Source organism: Salvelinus fontinalis, chromosome 12 (assembly GCF_029448725.1).
Source record: "Salvelinus fontinalis isolate EN_2023a chromosome 12, ASM2944872v1, whole genome shotgun sequence".
Classification (NCBI taxonomy): domain Eukaryota; kingdom Metazoa; phylum Chordata; class Actinopteri; order Salmoniformes; family Salmonidae; genus Salvelinus; species Salvelinus fontinalis.
In genome coordinates this window covers 21740480-21759625 of record NC_074676.1, presented here as the reverse complement: position 1 = coordinate 21759625, position 19146 = coordinate 21740480, and the positions used below count along the sequence as shown (strand labels likewise).

Genomic DNA, 19146 nt, shown 5'->3' with positions numbered 1-19146 from the left:
GCGCGCTGACCCAAATTGACGCATTGCGTATGACGTTTCCACCCGGCTTGTCTTCTCTCGTTTCCTTTCATCCGCAATTCCGCAGGTCTTTCTCTGTGTGTAGCCCTAGATAGATAGCATTATGGCCAACGTTGTGGATACCAAGCTGTACGACATCCTCGGAGTTTCACCCTCCGCTTCCGAAAACGAGCTAAAGAAGGTACGTGACAGGTGTTATTATTGTTAAAAAAAGAACAACACCACAGTGCCTACACAGACATTTTGGTGATTAATTAGACAGCAAAACTGGGTTGGTGTGGCCTTGCCAACACTGTTCAGATGCTAAGCTAACTAGCCTTGCGAGTTAGACAGCGGATATTTCTGGAGAAAATAATTGATATAATGAAAAGCTAGCTATGTCTTTCTCTGATTGACAACTCGATCTAATGTAGCTAGACAGTTAGTTAGCTGTTAGGAAGTTGGCTAGATGTATTTTATACATGGGAAACTAACGTTAGGCCTTCCTTAATGCATAGAAAGTAACATTCGTTATCCCAGACAGTCAGATCGTTGCTAGACGATGCGCTGCAGATTGCTGCTCGAAGTTAGCTGCAGTGGCTAGCTGGCTTAACGTTAGCGTGAGGAAACAAATCTGTCAGCGTAGAACCATAGACGTACTAGTTAGGCTATGTGTTAGCTAGCCGGTTAGTACATACGATCAGAATTTCTGGTTCGACTATTAGCTAGCTGGAAGATTTTCAGATTCACAAAGTCTTGGTCTCGCGGCAGCAGCAGTGTATAGCTACGCAGTTAGAAACATTTTGGCCCTATAAACAGCCCAGAGACAGTAACTGAAGTAGTTGTTTCTTTTGTGTGCAGGCATACCGCAAGTTGGCCAAAGAGTACCACCCTGATAAGAACCCAGATGCCGGGGACAAGGTAAGAGAGAGGTGGTTATACACACAACATGTGACACAGCACACAACGAATCATAACACGCTAATCACGCCACATCACGATCACCAGCCATGGTAGTACCATTACACAGGCCTATCTATATTGAGCAGTAACTAAGATGGGTATTAATTGACTTTGGTATTAGTCAAATGGCCTCCTCTCTAGAGCAGGAGTGCACCTGGCTATTCTGTAGAGGCTCCTTCTCTCTCTTGGTCTCATCTGCTTCATATACAGCACTGACTTGAGATAACTGGCAGGTGAAAGCTAATTCCCAACCAGCATGTTCTGCATCTCTCAACTGACCTGTGTAACATCAGTGCAGATGAGGGAGGAGAGGAAAGTAAACCACGTTAGATTATTGCATTGGGAGAGGAGTATCTGTGAGACAACTGCATGTGGTGATTGTTCATGCAGATTTAAAGTAAACAGTTCATGCAGATTCTACAACACCTGAGGTTGTAGAATGTCTGTGGGAGGTAGTTATGATAAAGAATGGCAGGTCCCTAATGGTTCACCCCTTTTCTCCCAGTTTAAGGAGATCAGTTTTGCATATGAGGTGCTGACCAATCCAGAGAAGAAGGAGCTGTATGATCGCTATGGAGAGCAGGGGCTGCGGGAGGGAGGTGGTGGAGGGGCTGGCATGGACGACATCTTCTCCCACATCTTTGGAGGGGGGCTGTTTGGCTTTATGGGGGGGCAGGGACGTGGAGGGGGAGGACGCAACGGGGGACGCAGGAGAGGAGAGGACATGGTGCACCCCCTCAAGTGAGTGACAGTTACTCTCCCTTCACTTCTCTAGTCTTCCATCCAGACATTGTTGGTTATGCCTTACCTAACCCTGCCTACCTTTCTAACACAGAGTATCACTGGAAGACCTCTACAATGGTAAAACAACCAAACTACAGCTCAGCAAAAATGTCCTGTGTGCTTCCTGCAATGGGTGAGTTTACACACTTTTAAAGAATGTATTTAATGTGAAAATCAATGTTAGTAGTTGCTGAGCTACTCCACTTTTTGAAATAAATCACATCTTTAACATGAGCTATATTGTTTAATGTGATACTTTACTCTCCTCACTTTGGTCTGTCTCCAGTGCGGGGGGTAAGGCGGGGGCGGTGCAGAAGTGCGTGGCCTGCAGAGGGAGAGGCATGAGGATCATGATCAGACAGCTGGCTCCTGGCATGGTCCAACAGATGCAGTCAGTCTGCACAGACTGCAACGGAGAGGGTAGGAAAACACACACACATTCACATACTCTGCAATTTTATGAATACACTTTTGAAACACATTTTTTTATAGGAAACTAATCCCTTTGATGTTTTTGTATAGGGGAGGTCATCAGTGAGAAGGACCGTTGTAAGAAGTGTGAGGGTCGTAAGGTGAACAAGGAGACCAAGCTGTTGGAGGTCCATGTTGATAAAGGCATGAAACACGGCCAGAAGATCAGCTTCACAGGAGAGGCTGACCAGGCCCCAGGCACTGAGCCTGGAGACATACTACTGGTCCTACAGGAGAAGGAGCATGAGGTAATATACACACTCTCACACACACATTGTAGCAGAGAGTACTTGAAGACCTAAACAAACTACTGGAAACCTCTTCAAATGATGTGTTTGGAAATTCCTTAGATTCCTCCATGAAGATGGCCCTCAATTCACACCTTCTGAGTTTGAGACATTCCTGAAACTCTCGCCCACTTGTCATTCAGAGCAGTTCAAAGTGCTGAGAAAGTGTTAAGTGTGTGTGTGTACTGCAGGGGTTCCGTCGTGACGGCCATGACCTTCACATGACGCAGCGTATCGGCCTGGTGGAGGCTCTGTGTGGCTTCCAACTAGCAGTCACACACCTTGACGGACGCCAGCTTGCTGTCAAATATCCCCCCGGCAAGGTTATAGAGCCAGGTAAAACACACACATCACCTCAAGTATATATCTATTTGGTCCGACCTGTATCATTAAATTGATGATTGTGTGTGTTTGTGTCAGGTTGTATACGGGTGGTGAAGGGAGAGGGGATGCCTCAGTACAGGAACCCATTTGAGAAGGGAGATCTGTTCATCAAGTTTGACATCCAGTTCCCTGAAAACAACTGGATCAGTCCTGAGAAACTCTCTGTAAGTACCTCTAAGAACCAACTGGCCTGCCTAAGGTGTCCAACCATGTAGTTCACAGTCCAGGACATCACACATTGTCTCAACCATCACTTTCTCTACATGATCGTACTGAGCAGGGTTTCCGTTAGGAAAATGTAGCGCCGCCGGACATTTGACTGGCAGAATTTTTATATATCGTACATTTGAGAAATTTACCAGTCCCATATGCATTGGGTGCATAACCTAATTAGGCCGTCCACCCACAGTGCTCAGAATGACAGAAATCACATTTAGATTATGGTAATTCATTTTAACAGAACAAGTCGAGGATGCAACTATGTGCATCCTTCTTACCGAATTCCGATGCACAATAAGACGAGTAATGAACAGCAAAATCACTAGTCTGTGTCAATCTACTATCCCCCATAGTAGAACAGTTTACTTTTTCTATTGGTCAGCTTGTCATTCTGTGCGAGAAAGAAATGGCCTATCCCAAACAGACTCTGGGACAGTTGTGGGGCGATAGATCCCAAATTCATACAACCAGTAGGCCTAGGCTAAAAAAAATAATTTGAATAGAACATGAGTGAAATAGGTTTCAATGTTATATGGAAGTCTTTATAAAATAATTATCTTATCTAGCTACATATTGAACCTCCATCCTCTCGGGCCAGGGGCACAACAATGTATGAATTAATGGTTGGATCAGAATAGCCGTTATAATCATTGGCCAGTACATAGAATTAAGCAAAACCACAAGTCCAAATCACTATCTCCATCCAAGGCTAATTTAGGAAAGGCCCAATTTTAGCTAGCTAGCCAGCTACCGGAGGATAACAACACAAGGAGATGCAGCAATTCAAGTTTTTCTGTCAATGATGTGTGTTTTCACTGTCAATGAGAATCAAGAAGAGCCAATGTCCTTCATGACTGTGAAAGGCCTCGATTCTAGGACGTAGAAAATCCTACATCCATTAGATCAGAACAGGATGGATCAACAGTGATTCATATTACTGGTTTGCATCCTAAAAAAAGGATAGTTGTGTTTTGCTGCATAACAAGCTTACATTATTTGTCTGCTCATATGATGTGGATCATCGTCAGGTTATTAGATATAAGTTTTAGTAACAAAAGATCACCATGGTTATAATTACACTTTAAACAGGTAGTTTGTAAATGTGTAGAATGTGTTTGTTTTGGGTCCACACTGATAAGTTAACTTAAGCAAATTTGACCGTCAGAGGATTTTCTTCTGAATAACTGGTCAGAGCATAGCACTTTCCATTCAGCTTCAGGCAACTTGGATGTAAGGCTTGATCACACCTGTAGTGACTACTTCTATTTGTCACTCCCATTGTTGCTTATCCATTGTTCACTAGATATATCAATGTAATTACACCCAACAATGTTGAAAAACCGAATGCTTCCCACCTCTAGATCACATAACTAGATGTGAGCTGGAGGTGATCCCAACGCTGCCACCAATGTAGCGGAATAAAGTGAAAGCTGCAATAGGGACTCTAACCAGGGCTCATACGTAGAAAAGTGAACTCTAATGGCCATTGCCATGAAAGTCTAGCCAACAATGCTGGCATATGCCTTGTTACAATAGCCTAAGTATACATTTAAACCAAACAGATTTGTTTTACAGGTCTTCTTTCCCAACATTTATATATTCATCAAATCTGACAAATACAGCTTTTTACTCCAACTCCGACACAGCACCAGTATCCCAAAGTATTAAGTGAAAACATGCATAGAAAACAGCATTGGCATTAACGTAAGGCTGCTTTATAAGTATTTCAATGACAACCTGGTTGATTAACAATATTGGGTTGTTATTGTCCTCAATATTGAGGAAATTATTGTCCAAAAACAAACAAGTGGCGCTGACCCAATGACAAAGATGGTGAATATACGCACTCACCGGGAGGGAAAATGGCAGATGTTCTCCGCTAGTGCCAATATGACATGCTACTGTTCGCTCAATTAAGTTAAGAATTTTGATAACTAAAAGACAGATTGGAAGCTTTTCATTGCCATCTCTTTACATCAATAGCCATTTGCTTTCCAAATAGTTTTTCCGCAATTGTATTTTTAAATATTGCGATATGCCAGGGTGGGTCTCTGCTTTTCACTGAGTCGCAATGCCATCATCCTCTATTTGGTATTTGCAGCGTGCGCTGCCCAAATTGCGGGCCCTTCCAAATTCAGGTTATGCGATGAAGCAATCCAGCTTCTTCGTCTTTTTCTTTTTTTAAGCTAATGATCCTCTGTGGCCGTATCATGCTTTCTGTTGTAGTAGTCTATTTTGAGTTGCCTGTTTTGAATGATTTAATTAATTTATGTATAGGCAGTAGTAAGCTAATTAGGCGATATCATTTTGGCAATTTTAATTCAATTTACCTTAGGGAACGCTTACACGGAACCCAAACCGGCTGCGCGCGTGCGCCATCGTGCATACATTTATTGTGTCCCCACACCAAACGAGATCACGACACGCAGGTTAAAATATCAAAACAAACTCTGAACCAATTATATGAATTTGGGGACAGGTCAAAAAGCATTTAACATTTATGGCAATTTAGCTAGTTAGCTTGCACTTGCTAGCTAATTTGTCCTATTTAGCTAGCTTGCTGTTGCTAGCTAATTTGTCCTGGAATATAAACATTGAGTTGTTATTTTACCTGAAATGTTAAAGGTCCTCTACTCCGACAATTAATCCACATATAAAACGGTCAACCGACTCGCTTTTAGTCATCTCTCTTCCTTCCAGGCTTTTTCTTCTCTTGACTTGACTTTATATTGGTAACTTTCATAAATTAGGTGCATTACTGCCACTGACCTCGTTCGTCTTTCAGTCACCCACATGGGTATAACCAATGAGGAGATGGCACGTGGGTACCTGCTTCTATAAACCAATGAGGAGATGGGAGAGGCAGGACTTGCAGCGCAATCTGCATCAGAAATAGAATGGCTTTCTATTTTAGCCCTTGACAACACAGATGCTCGTTGGCGCACGCAAGCGGTGTGGGTGCAATAATTGAATAACATAGATTTCAAAATTTATTTTGCAACGCTCGCGGTGTAGTCATCCTGTTAGCTTCCTCTAGCCCTATGGACATGCGGCAAATGCCTTTTAACGTGGCATAAACACAACCAGTCATGATGTTTTCATCTGATTGTCAAACAATCACTTAACAAAGGTGATTCAGTCTATAACACAACAAAATGTGGAAAAAGTTAGCATGTGAGTACTTTCTGAAGGCACTGTATATGCACTTGAATGGGAAGTGCACTTCAATTACCAGTTGAGAAATAAAAATAGTACCTATTTGTAATGGTGGCTATCAAAACAGTTTTTAACACATGAATTCATTTAGAATTGTTGTGCAATGATTGGGCTTATAAAAGCATGTTTCACTCCAGCAGCAACAGGAGCTGTAGCAGCAGCTCTTGCACTGTCTGTCCAATTTTCTGCATAAACTTGGCTCTGTATCTGTATGCTGTGCGTGTGTAAATAATAATCTTGAAACTAACAAAAATACACCGCCAATTTAATTACACTAAATTATGCAAATTAACCTATATACCGATTACATTTTTGTATCATCCAAAAGACGGCTATTACCGGTTAACCTGGTACTGAGATATGCAGAATGTGTGTTTTGCCTGTATTTTTAGGAGTTGGAGGATCTGCTGCCTGGGCGTGCAGAGGTTCCAGTTATCTCATCGGAGGCGGAAGAGGTTGACCTCCAGGACTGTGAGGTCAGAGGTCAGGGGTCAGCGGGGGCCAGGAGAGAGGCTTACAACGACAGCTCTGATGAGGAGGGTGGACCACATGGCCCAGGGGTACAGTGTGCCCACCAGTAGACTGAATACATACACACCCTTCTCTCGCTGGTCTGTGTGCCCATCTGTTGAGTACTCGGAGGGAAGGGCACCCCTCCACTGCCCCTCCCCCAGGTCCCATCAGGACCCTCCACCCTCTTCATTCCTCCATCAGCCAATCAGTGTTTGAGTGTGGTCAGCAGGCTGTGATGGGTGTTTAATGGCCATTTGACATCTTATGTTTGTAGGCTCTACATCTGTCTGGAAACATTGTCATTTGGGAACCTTGTGTACAAAATGAAAATATTGTCTAGTGAAATTATTAATTTATCTTCTAACAGGCTTCAGTGTCGTAGTCTAGTCTTAGTCACACACCAGCGCATGCTGAAAACACATTTAACACAGACCTACCATAGCCCCTGGTCTACACGGTGGCCTGCTGTGCCACACAGAAAGCTATTGTATTGCTTCCTGTAAGCTCAAACGTCTCCCATCGCTGAGGCACCTCGGGACTACCTGGTTCAGATTTCTCTCCACCAATCAAATAGCTTGAATCTTTAGGCTTATTTACCTTTGTCAGAAAAAAAAACATGTTTCTCTTCTGTGAGGATTGTGCTTTTGCGCATGCGTGCGTGTGACCACAGAGCTTGTGTCTTGAGTAGCATACTCTAAACTGAGTGTGTGTGTGTGTGATTTAGTAGCTGGGTGTGTGTGAGCTGCTGTAGAATGTTCTGGCTTCTCTGCTCATAGCGGTGTGTGTTCTGTGTGTATCGCCAGTGTGAGTGGAGACCTCGTTTTATGTTCAATTAAAGATAAAAACATTTGAATGTGTTGAACTTCTCTCCCACCTTGACCATGTAACATTTAGCCCCTGACCCCTAACCTCTGACCTGTGCATTATACACAACTTTCCATGCCAGTACAACTGTCACACATGCCATCTCAACTTCCATTCCCTTAGCTCTGTAAATACCAAGCCCAGCCCCTGTGCACGGTCACATCTCAATACTCTACAGTTGCCTCCTTCCCTCCTATCCAAATTCCTGTTCTTCATCTGCACTGATGGGACAAGACAGCATGGTCATGGTCAGTTGGCACAAATGTTTTGGAACACTACCTGGAAAAACAATAATTTCCTGTTTCAACATTTTGCATTAGTGTGCACTATTGAACATGATCCAGGTGAAAGCAGCATGGTGTTACTAGGCCACACATGGATTTCCTTTCTCATGTCGTTCTGTCAGATCAGTACAGATGGAGTGGATAGGAGGCTACTTTAAACTGTAGAGATGTAGTCATCTGACTGTCACTGTATATATGCTATATAGGCCACTGGAGGGACACGCTACAGACAGGGGCTTTATTTAGTAAATGATGTTATTATTGTTGATGATGCTCATTTTTTGTTAGGATGACAATTAAACTGTATAATAAACTGTCACCATCAGCTCTGTTTTTGTGTTCATCCACTTACCATCAGGCTACAGTATAAGCCAATGACAGAATAAGCCAGAACTGGCTAATGTGGCTTGTAAACAGGGTGGGTAGTAGTGTAGTGAATGACAGATTGAGGGGGGAACAGCCGGGGCGGGACTTTAACCAGCAAATACTTATCAGATTTCTAGTGAGACAGATGTGTAGCATAATAGCATAATTAGCTTGTGCTGGTGGCTAGCCTAAGTGAGTCAGCAGTGTCGTCTGTCTCTGCACTGTGGAGTCTCACTGGACCCAGCAGCTCCTTGAAGCCTGCTGTATTCCTGGGAGGAGGGAGAGCAAAAGGGAAAGAGATGGGAATAAAGAACGAGTGAAAGGTGGAACTTGACACCAGTCTGGTTAGTTAACTGTATCTCTTACATATTGTGTGTGTGTGTGTTACCTGTCTCGCTTGGACTGCATGACATAGGAGCGTTCTCTCCTCAGCTGCTCCAGTCTCTCTCTGACCACTGTCTTCTGCTGGCTCTTATCCGCCTGACAGAAACACACAGTCCAGAATCACACACCCCCTCCAATGCTTGACAATGGGGTATATTACATGTGGTTATGTGTGTGTTTGTCACCTGGGGCAGGTTATGCGTGAGGTGTCGGAGTCTGTCAGTCTGTCTGAGGCCCATCAGGTCTTCCTGGGACTTCTTGTTCTGAATGATTGACAGCCGCTCCTGGACCTGACACACAGGAAGTAGTCACATGCCTTAGTGACATCTCTCTTTTATAATATTTTTTTTCCTTTGTTCTGTGCCTTTCTTTCTAAACCCCCCCTCTGTACATCGCTCTTGCTCTCTCACACACCCTCAGTAGTTGTCCCTGTCTATTCCATTCCTTCTTTCTCTCCCTTCTCTTGATCACCCCCCCCCCCCCTCGTCTCACTCTCAGTAGTTGTCTCACCCTCAGTAATTGTCTCTCTCTGTCTCGCTGTTGTTTCTGCTCCACCTTCCTCTGCAGGTCCACCAAGCTGCGCATCGTTTTCTCTCTCTCCATCATAGAGACCGGCTCCAATGTCCTCTCTCTCTCCATCACACTCCCCATTGTTTTCTCTCCCTCCATTGTTCGGTCTCCCTCTAGAGTAGTGTGTGGGGTGTTGAGGGTCTCCTGGGCTGATGTAAGGGGTGCAGGTCTACTCAGGGCCCAGAGCTCTGTCATGTCCTCCCTCTCCCCTCCCACAGAGTGCGGGTAAGCACTTCCATTGGCTCCCAAAGCAGTGAGGTCATCAGTGTGTTCCTCATCGACAGGTGGACTTCCGCGCCTTCTCTCAGCCTCCTGCTGGGCTCTGCCCCATGTTGGAGGCTCCTCAGTGTGTGTGTGCTCAGGGGGCAGAGTGTGTGTGATAGGTGTGTGTGTGGGCACATTAGAAAGTGTTTCTGCCTTCTCTGACTGCTCCATCACCAACTCCTTCTGCAACACACACAGTCATCACAGTTATAATCTGAACCTTAGTGAGCCAGATGGAACATTGGCGAGCCAAACAGAATCTTAAGAGTGCCACATGGAATCTGAGAGCCAGACGGAATCTTAGAGAGACTAACATAGACTACCTGGCCCGTGGTGGGGTGCTGGTCTGTAGGTGGTAAGAGCTGTTCAACCTCAGAGCTGTACTGTGACAGAGACGAGTCCAACACCTTCACCTGGTCTGTGTCTCTGGTTGTTTCGTTGTAGTGTTTGTGTCCAGGTGCGTCATAGTGTGTGTATCCGGGGGTGTTGTGTGTGTCACAGTGCACACTCACCTCACCCACTTCCTCTTGTTGCTCTGTTGCAGTAGACATGACCTACAGAACCACAACACAAAGAATACACAGTTCAGATCTCTGTGTGACAGTGTTTCTGATCCTAGATCTGTGTGTGAGACGGACCTGGGCCAAATATAGTTTATATACAGTGCATTCGGAAAGTATTCAGACCCGTTGACTTTTTCCACATTTTGTTATGTTACAGCTCTATTCTAAAATGGATTCAATTGTTTTCCCCCCTCATCAATCTATACACAATACCCCATAATGAAAAAGCAAAAACAGGTTTTCTATACGTTTTTGCAAATTTATTACAAATGAAAAAAAAGTATTTAGACCCTTTACTCAGTACTTTGAAGCACCTTTGGCAGCGATTACAGCCTCCAGTCTTGTTGGGTATTTCTCTTATTCTTCTCTGCAGATCCTCTCAAGCTCTGTCAGGTTGGATGGGGAGCGTCGCTGCACAGCTATTTTCAGGTCTCTACAGAGATGTTAGATTGGGTTAAAGTCTGGGCTCTGGCTGAGCCACTCAAGGACATTCAGAGACTTGTCCCAAATCCACTCCTGTGTTGTCTTGGCTGTGTGCTCAGGGTTGTTGTCCTGTTGGAAGGTGAAACTTCACCTTCGTTTTCAATACATTTGCTAAGATTTCTAAAAACATGTTTTCACTTTGTCATTATGGGGTATTGTGCGTAGATGGGTGAGTCAATGTGAATGTAATACATTTTGAATTCAGGCTGTAACACAACAACATTTGGAATAAGTCAAGGGGTATGAATACTTTCTGAAGACACTAGTTGAATTAGTCTAAATATATTATCATAAGCATATGGTTTGGAGGGTTCTTATATATGAATCTTGATATAAACTATAGCTAAAATTAAATACTTGAGGTACATTGAATCACCTCAACATTAGACTAGACCACGTTTGCAGCTTCAAAATGACAACATATTTTCAAAATAAGTGAGAGATACGGTAATACAGTAACACTGACATCAATTTCTTATACATCTGTAGTAATTTTTTGATCATAACAATAGCAACATTGTTGTTACATAGGATTTAGCTAGTGTCGTGTCTTTGGCATCATTACACTGAAGACTTATTTTTATACAAAATTCTCTGTAATTATTATTACGTGATTAAACTAAATTAATCATGTAACTGTAATTAACTAGGAAGTCGGGGCACCGAGAAAAATATTCAGATTACAAAGTTATGATTTTCCTAATATATTTTAATATCTGATCAATTAGTCTTCTAATTAATGAAATCTTCTTTACCTCACGTTAGTCTCATTCCAAACATCATAAATTGTTGGTTATCTGCATGAACCCAGTCTTCACTATGAGTCATCCATACATCAATTGTCTTAAATCATTTATTTACTAACTAAATAATCACAGAAATGCACAAAACAAATAAGTAGATATGGTTACAAGGAAATGATAGGGGAATGTTCCCTAGTGGGCTAAACCGGCATGGCGGTTTGTTAGACAAAGGGACTCAGGAGGGCGCGAAAGTTAAAAGACACTACAAAGTTGATAATTATAACAATTGAAATGCTAATCCTTTGTACATGAACGCTCCAACATTCAGGAATAATTGCAATCAATATATATATATATTTACGCTCAGTGTGTTGTCGTGATCTCTGTTGGAAAGTTTGTTTCTGTTGGAGAGTTTGTCCGTCCTCTCTCTCTCTCTGCTGTGGTTAGAATGGATAGTTCAGAGTAACATTCATAAATGTTGTTATAGATAGATGTTTCGGCGGTTGTCGGTCTTTGCGTTCAATGGTACCGAAATCCTAGCTGCAGACAAGTAATTAGTATCAAAGATTTGTTCTTATTCTGTCGGTTCGATAGTCTCAGAGTTGAACCACGTGGTATGGTTAAGAATTCAGCAAACGTCTGAAACCTTAGCCCTCTCGTGGTTATCAAGGTAAGATGGTCTCTACTCAAACCTTAGCCCTCTCGTAATTGAGAGAAGCATGGTCTCTACTCAAAACTTAGCCCTCTCGTAATTGAGAGAAGCATGGTCTCTACTCAAACCTTAGCCCTCTCGTAAGTGAAAGAAGCATGGTCTGAAGATAAATTCCTACGGTGGGGGTTATATTCGGAAGAGCAGAAAGGGGCTGTCCCATGACGCCAGATTAATGTCTGTGCTCATGGGGCCGGCCAATGATTTAGTTAAACTCAAGGGAATTGGAGTTTCCTTCATTAAACAGTTTAAAATCACATTACATAATTTCACAAATAGTTTCATCTTTACTCATTCATTTTACATTCATTTTATACAACAATTAGATGCAAGCCTCAAAACTGAGACTCTTGTATAAACAGGGTTATGGTAATGTTGCTGTATTGTCTCTCATTAGTTTCACAAACATTAAACGAAATGGACCGGTCGTAGCTGGATTCTTCCCCGACCGTGTACACCTTCTACAAAACATGTACATGGTTAAGTCCTCAAGTTCTATGCTGGAGAAGAGGTTCCGTTCTCCTGTGAAACCTTTTCTCTCTATATACTGTCTGGCCATGAGGAGAGTCTCCTCCAGGAATTTACGACCTGAGATAACAGCAGCCTGAGTGTAGGCGAGAGAGAGGGGGAAGGCACGCTATACCCAAAGAGCGCCACGTCATGACACAATAAATTTCTTTATAATTCCATAATAATGAGGTTATTACATAAATTGTATGAATTGTTCTTCTTTGGTATTATGATGGTCTGCAAACAAATATTAAAGGTGCATGGCGCCAACTACTGTATTTTCCTGCCTACTATTCTGTAGTATGAATTCATTATGTGTTGAGAAAAACTGCCCTACCAACTAAACCTGCACCCATTAAAACCTCACCACTATTCAACTACTTTGGTCCTACCTGATCCTACTCCAGGCCAGCAGCCTGGGAGAACGGGACTCTATTGTTCAAAACATCGTATAAATGTAATGCAGTAAAACCTTGTACACCCAAGTACTTCTCTGCAGCTGCCACCACAACATCTATCCTCTGTGATTTATATTCCATCTCTGCGGTACAATTGACAACCAGCACCATGGGTACTCATACAGTTTACACACACATCTTTTTCCACCGATAATACACATTCCATTGTCTCAAGTCCTCCTGCACACTTCTCACATCTAGGAATCTCCCTCTTGCACACTACTGCCACATGACCATAAATTTAACCACTGAAACACTGTAATCTGTAATGGAAAAACTCAGTAGTACAGACAGTGTCTTCTCTGTTTCACCACGCTCTCCACTGGGTCTGCATTGCACCCAACACCGAGAGTCACACCGGGAATCTTCAACTTCAGTTGATCCTCCTCAATACTTAACGCCACTCCACTTACCACTACTTTCAACCGTGCCCTGCTCCAGATAGGAAAGCAAGTCACAGGTTGTGGTCCAAAGCTCAAATTAAGTGGACACTTCTGATGAAGTATCATTTACATTTACATTTAAGTCATTTAGCAGACGCTCTTCTCCAGAGCGACTTACAAATTTGTGCATTCACCTTATGACATCCAGTGGAACAGCCACTTTACAATAGTGCATCTAGATCTTTTAAGGGGGGGGGGGGGGGGGGGGGGCAGAAGGATTGCTTTATCCTAGGTATTCCTTGAAGAGGTGGGGTTTCAGGTGTCTCCGGAAGGTGGTGATTGACTCCGCTGTCCTGGCATCGTGAGGGAGTTTGTTCCACCATTGGGGTGCCAGAGCAGCGAACAGTTTTGACTGGGTATCATAACGTCTGACGCGTATACACTTGCAGGGCAAGGGGCGAGTGAGGAAAGAAGGATTTTTAAATGGACCACCCTTGGCCGGAAATTCGTCACCCATTCATCCCGCGATGATTGTGTTTTCAGCCACTGGTAGCTTGTGGGTGCTTTATATGGCTACAGTCAATTATGAGTGCATGTCTACTTATATTAAATATATAATTATTAATATACACCTACTGTATGATAGGTAGCAAATTAATTAGTTACCTAACGTTAGCCTGCCTAGCCGGAACTTCTGAAGAAGGAAATGTTTTATTTCTACAATTTCCAAAAGCTAACCAAACAAAAACATATTTACATTTTATGAGACGTGTTTGTGCCGTCATGTGCATTAGTAGCACAATTTCTAACTTATTTGCATTCGTTTTTACTTACACTTGTATGTTCACTTCTCCATTGATGTTGTTTTTAAGTTTTCGCAGACTTTTGTTAGCGGATGTACAATCGTCGCAAATTGAATTATGGGGAGTTTCGGGCCCGGAGTGAACATAATTGTACACTCGCAAAGCCGACTAAAAACGAGGGCTGAGGGGATTACGTTGCAAACTTCCCTTGCTTGGCTAACCATTTAGACCGCCCTCCAAGATGGCGACGGGGATTCCCCCAAGGGCTTAAGGCGGGGGTAAGTGGACGAGGATGTGTCTTTTAAGTGTTTGGACCGCAGACACAGTTCTTGACCCCAGTCGCATGGCACGGAGCGCACGCTCCCTTTGAACGGCAGAAACGCAAAACATCAACACAATTACATTTCGAGTCACTTTCATCAACCCAACATCTTCTCCACCCAGCCTGACACCACATATGGATCTGCCACAAGGCAACGATACCTTCTCTCCAAAAATCTTACTCCCACTGGGCCAGAATAATCTTTCTCATCATAAGGACGAGGCTCAAACTTGGCGGTCTTCACCGCACCTGCCACCACAATTGATTCATCCTCACTCTGGTCAAGTTCAATTTCCTTCTGTAGCTTTTCTAAAAGTTCTGTGTGATCCACCACTCCATATTCACTCAAAACATGTTTTAATTTTCAACTTTTTTCCCTATCCACCATGTTCTCCTTCATTAGATCTTCCAGAAGGCTTGTTTCATTCTCCCATTCCATATTTACTAATTGTATGTTCCATTTTTCTCATTTTTTTCTAGTGATGTTACATTTGATACCGGAGCTATGAGGGATGTGTCGAAATCGCTTTATCAGAAGTACGTCATCAATAACATACAAAGCTTCATTTGATCACATGCTTTTTCATACTAGTCCAAACACTTAAAATACACACCCTATCCTCTCAGCCTTCAAATTAAGAAGACACTTCTGATGACGTATCATGACGTCTGACGAGTATACACTTCGCTGACTTTTCTTAGCGGATGTACAATCGTCACAAATTGAATTATGGGGAGATTCAGGCCCCGGAGTGAACATAATTGTACACTCGCAAAGCCGACTAAAAACGAGGGTTGAGGAGCTTATGTTGCAAATTTCCCTTGCTTGGCTAATCATTTGGACCGCACTCCAAGATGGTGAAGGGGATCCCACTGATTTTGCCGTGGTTTCACTGCTTTTTACCATTCCAAGCTGCTTTCAGACACTGTCCTCCACTGGACACTGTACTAACAAATAGAGTTAGGATTTTGTATATAAAGTTTCACCTGACCGGTAGCATAGCAGGTAGAGTAGGGGACTGTGTGGAACATTCAGGGACGTGAAAGGTATAAGGTTGAATCTCGTTGAAGGCACACTAGTTTGAAAATGGTTTTGCCTGCACTGTTGTTCAAGTATTCTTTTTATTTAGTATAGTATACGCTTTTGTCTTAAGCATCCTAAATAATGTTATAGATTCAGTTTTTGAAACATAATCAACTTGAAGGTGAAAAAGGGAAGCATAATGTAAGATGCAAACCGACTATAGGTTACTAATGGCAATGATTTACCGGTGTGCCACTGTATTATAATGAAATGGATTAAAAATATATTTTTGAAATGATCACACGCTGCTATTTATTGCTGATCAGCAGATGTCTCTAATGTGCATTGTGAATAGATAACGAAGCACCGACAAAATAACCGTTTTTCAGCACAATTTGGTGAAAGCACCAAAGCTTTCAGAAAGCCTCAGCTTCCGATTACTATTTTTTTCCCTGTACACCATTTTACCCCTATCTCATGGCCACACGAGCTAAATGTATGGATTATAATTACCTAAGGCATTTAAACTGAAACAAACATTTCAATAAGGGCTGCAAAAAAATCTAACTAACTTGATTGGATTTGTTTAGAAAAAAGTATTCTATTTATCTTTGTGTCGCATAAGATTAATCAATCAATCAATATACATGCACTATATATACAAGGCAAGGCACTCTGGGAAATATTTAAATAAAACTTTACACTAAGCAATGTGTTAATTTTAACACTGTTTCAGTGCCTATATGGGTCCACAGACTCCACAATTTCAGTGTTGATTTAACAATCGTATAATTTGCTCTGTAAGCATCCAACTTGCTGTTTGCATTGTTTGCAATTGGCTTTTGAATTACTCTGAAGTATTTTACGAAATGATCAAATGCATTGCAGCTTTCGACAGATTCAGTGGCATGTTGATAGAGTCATACAGTAGTTGAGCGTCACAACTTATTTGACTTGATTATGTACACGTGGGGCAATGGACATTCAGGAGAATGGACAGTTACAGAAAGTTCAGATAGAAATGCATTGTGTTGATCAAATATGACTTTCAGATATTTCTATCTTCAACATGCCGTTCCAGATACAGCCCTGCCATTAGTTGAAGGCAATCAACCCAATAGTTTCAGAAAAGTAGTCTCTTGCTGAGATCTGTATTCAGATATTTTGAAAATGTTGTTGCTTTCTCAAATCTGTATTCAAATAATTTTGAAAAGTAGTCATTCTTTGGGATCTATTTGTTCCCCTGGAAAAATAGTTACTTTCCATTAAGCATAGTTAAAACTATAGTTATGCCAGGTCTGGTGTGTGGTAGTGTTTCTGATCCTAGATCTGTGTGTGAGGTAATGTAGCATATCTTACTGTTCCTGTCTGCTGCTCAGTGTCTCCATCCGGTGGTTTGCTCCAGGCCAGAGTGATGAGAGAACCCTGCTTCTCATAGCTCTGAGGAGTCTTTCTGTGGCTGCCCTCTCTCGCCTCTCGTCCCTCACACACCTCTCGCTCTGCAGAGAATCCATTGGAGGCAGAGGGTGTGTGGTGTGTGTCGAGGGAGTGGATGGTGTCTGAAACACACAGGATCTCCAGATAGGGCAGGTCCTCTGGAGCCAGGGCCGTCCCACAGCCTGGAGACACACATACACACAATATGTGATGTGTCATTTTTAATGATCTGTGTGTCTGTGTATTACCTGTGCAGAGGTCCCCTGTGTGTTGTTGTTCTGTGTCACCTCTGGTCAGGTCTGTGGGCGGGGAGGCTGAGGAGTTGATCTGGACTGAGATTGAGTCAGAAGGCCCCAGGCAGGGGTCAACAGCAGTCAGTAGTGTGTTGGGGTCCGAGGTCAGGCAGGGGTTAGAGGTGAGGAGTGTGAGCAAGCAGGAGAGACGAGGCTCTCTGAGTTCAGACTCATACTCTTCTATCAGGGTCAGCAGGCGCTGTTCACCCTGGACACAGACGCAATGCGCGCACACACACACACACACACACACACACACACACACACACACACACACACACACACACACACACACACACACACACACACACACACACACACACACACACACACACACACACACACACACACACACACACACACACACACACACACACACACACACACACTTCAAATGGTGAACCAAATAGAACTGCCAGTGTAGCCACAATGGAAAGTTGCTTTGATTTTAACACAGTGTTGTGACTGACCCTGTCCAGTAGAGTTAACAGCACTGCAGAGACCTGGGCCTCCTGGAGATCCATCAGCTCAACCAGCAGGACCAGAGCACAGCCTTCCCACTGGGACTGGTGCTGGAGGGAGGATTGTGGTTGGGACTGGGGCTGGGCAGGGCCCTGTGCTGGCAGGGTTTGGGGCTGAAGACAGGACTGGAGCTGGGCATGTGTTTGGGCCTGAGTCAGCAGGAAGGGGTGTGTGTGTCTCAGCCTCCTCATACACCCCGCTCTCAGCGCCCTCTCCCTTTGCTGGACCCACTCTGCTAACACAACACCTCACAGATCACAGTCACACAACTGGTTACTGGACATCACTGATTACATTACAGATAATAGCAGAGATCCAGATAGATAAAAGCAGTCATTTAGCTATATTTGATATACAGACTGACCCTCTGTAGGTGACTTCTGCTCTCCTGGGCCCTGTAGCTTGTCTGGAGAGTTCCCGTGCAGCAGCCTCAGCAGACACTTTCTCTCCCGCTCCTGATTCAGTACCAGACACCTCAGCAACACCTGGTCAGAGGTCAGAGGCTAGAGGTCAAACTCCAGTAGCTGAGAGGGGCGGAAGGGGTGCATATAACAGTAAAACAAAGAGGCAACCGCAGTGTTACTGACAGATGCTAGACATAACCTGTTGTTCAAAGACAGAGGATTCCTCTTCTTCCTCTTCCTCCTCCTCCTCCTCCTTCTCCTCCTCCTGCAGCCAGAGCAGGGCCTGATCTCTCCTGCAGGACCCTATAATCCTAGGCCTGGAAACAAGGCAGATGTAGGAAATCATTGACACATTAAAGTCAGAGATTTATTCCCATTGTGGTTGTCATGAAGGCCTCACCATGTCTCCCAGTCCTGTCTGGCAGCCAGCAGTGCACCATAGGACAGTGTCTCCCTCTGAGCTCTGATGGTGGCCAGGCTGGCATACAGACCCATCAACTGCAGGGTTTCCCTGTCCAGTCTGCAGGGGAAGAAGGACACGATCTGACAGTCAAGGTTGTAATTGGCTTATTGCAGGACCTGGAAAATGTTGTGCTTGCCTCTCGTCAGGGCTGTTATTGTGGAATTGGTGTGTGTGTGTCTATGTGTTTGTACCTCTTGGCCAGGGCAGTGAGAGTGTTTGTCTCGTGCTCAAGGCTGGTGTGTATTTCAGTGAGGAGAGAGATGGCCGACCAAGACTGCTCCCTGGGTTTCACCCAATCAGGACAGCCCCTCAGGGACACACCCTCACTGCACCTGTCAATCATATCATCACCTGGTCAGAGGCATAGCCATCTGCTGCACATATACCTGCTCATCCTCAGGTTTGCCGATCAATTAGATCACTCCTCAAAATAAACTCAGTGTGCATCTTTGTTGTGCACAGCC

The 19146-nt window shown here is 43.6% G+C and overlaps 2 protein-coding genes across 2 annotated transcripts; one reads left to right on the top strand and one right to left on the bottom strand.

Annotated features, from left to right (window-relative positions):
* The first annotated feature begins 30 nt into the window (after positions 1 to 30).
* LOC129866977 (dnaJ homolog subfamily A member 2-like) lies at positions 31 to 8300 on the top strand. The gene is made up of 9 exons (XM_055940037.1): positions 31 to 199; positions 859 to 918; positions 1466 to 1701; positions 1796 to 1876; positions 2030 to 2163; positions 2266 to 2462; positions 2693 to 2837; positions 2922 to 3049; positions 6713 to 8300. The coding sequence occupies exons 1-9, from the start codon at positions 122 to 124 to the stop codon at positions 6899 to 6901; spliced, it is 1248 nt and encodes a 415-aa protein (XP_055796012.1). The 5' UTR covers positions 31 to 121; the 3' UTR covers positions 6902 to 8300.
* LOC129866976 (uncharacterized) lies at positions 8122 to 18108 on the bottom strand. Its single transcript, XM_055940036.1, has 8 exons — positions 17764 to 18108; positions 17249 to 17501; positions 16923 to 17182; positions 9889 to 10119; positions 9242 to 9748; positions 8917 to 9021; positions 8736 to 8827; positions 8122 to 8616 (listed from the first exon to the last, which is right to left on the bottom strand). The coding sequence occupies exons 1-8, from the start codon at positions 18004 to 18006 to the stop codon at positions 8514 to 8516; spliced, it is 1794 nt and encodes a 597-aa protein (XP_055796011.1). The 5' UTR covers positions 18007 to 18108; the 3' UTR covers positions 8122 to 8513.
* Between the last annotated feature and the right edge of the window lie 1038 nt (positions 18109 to 19146).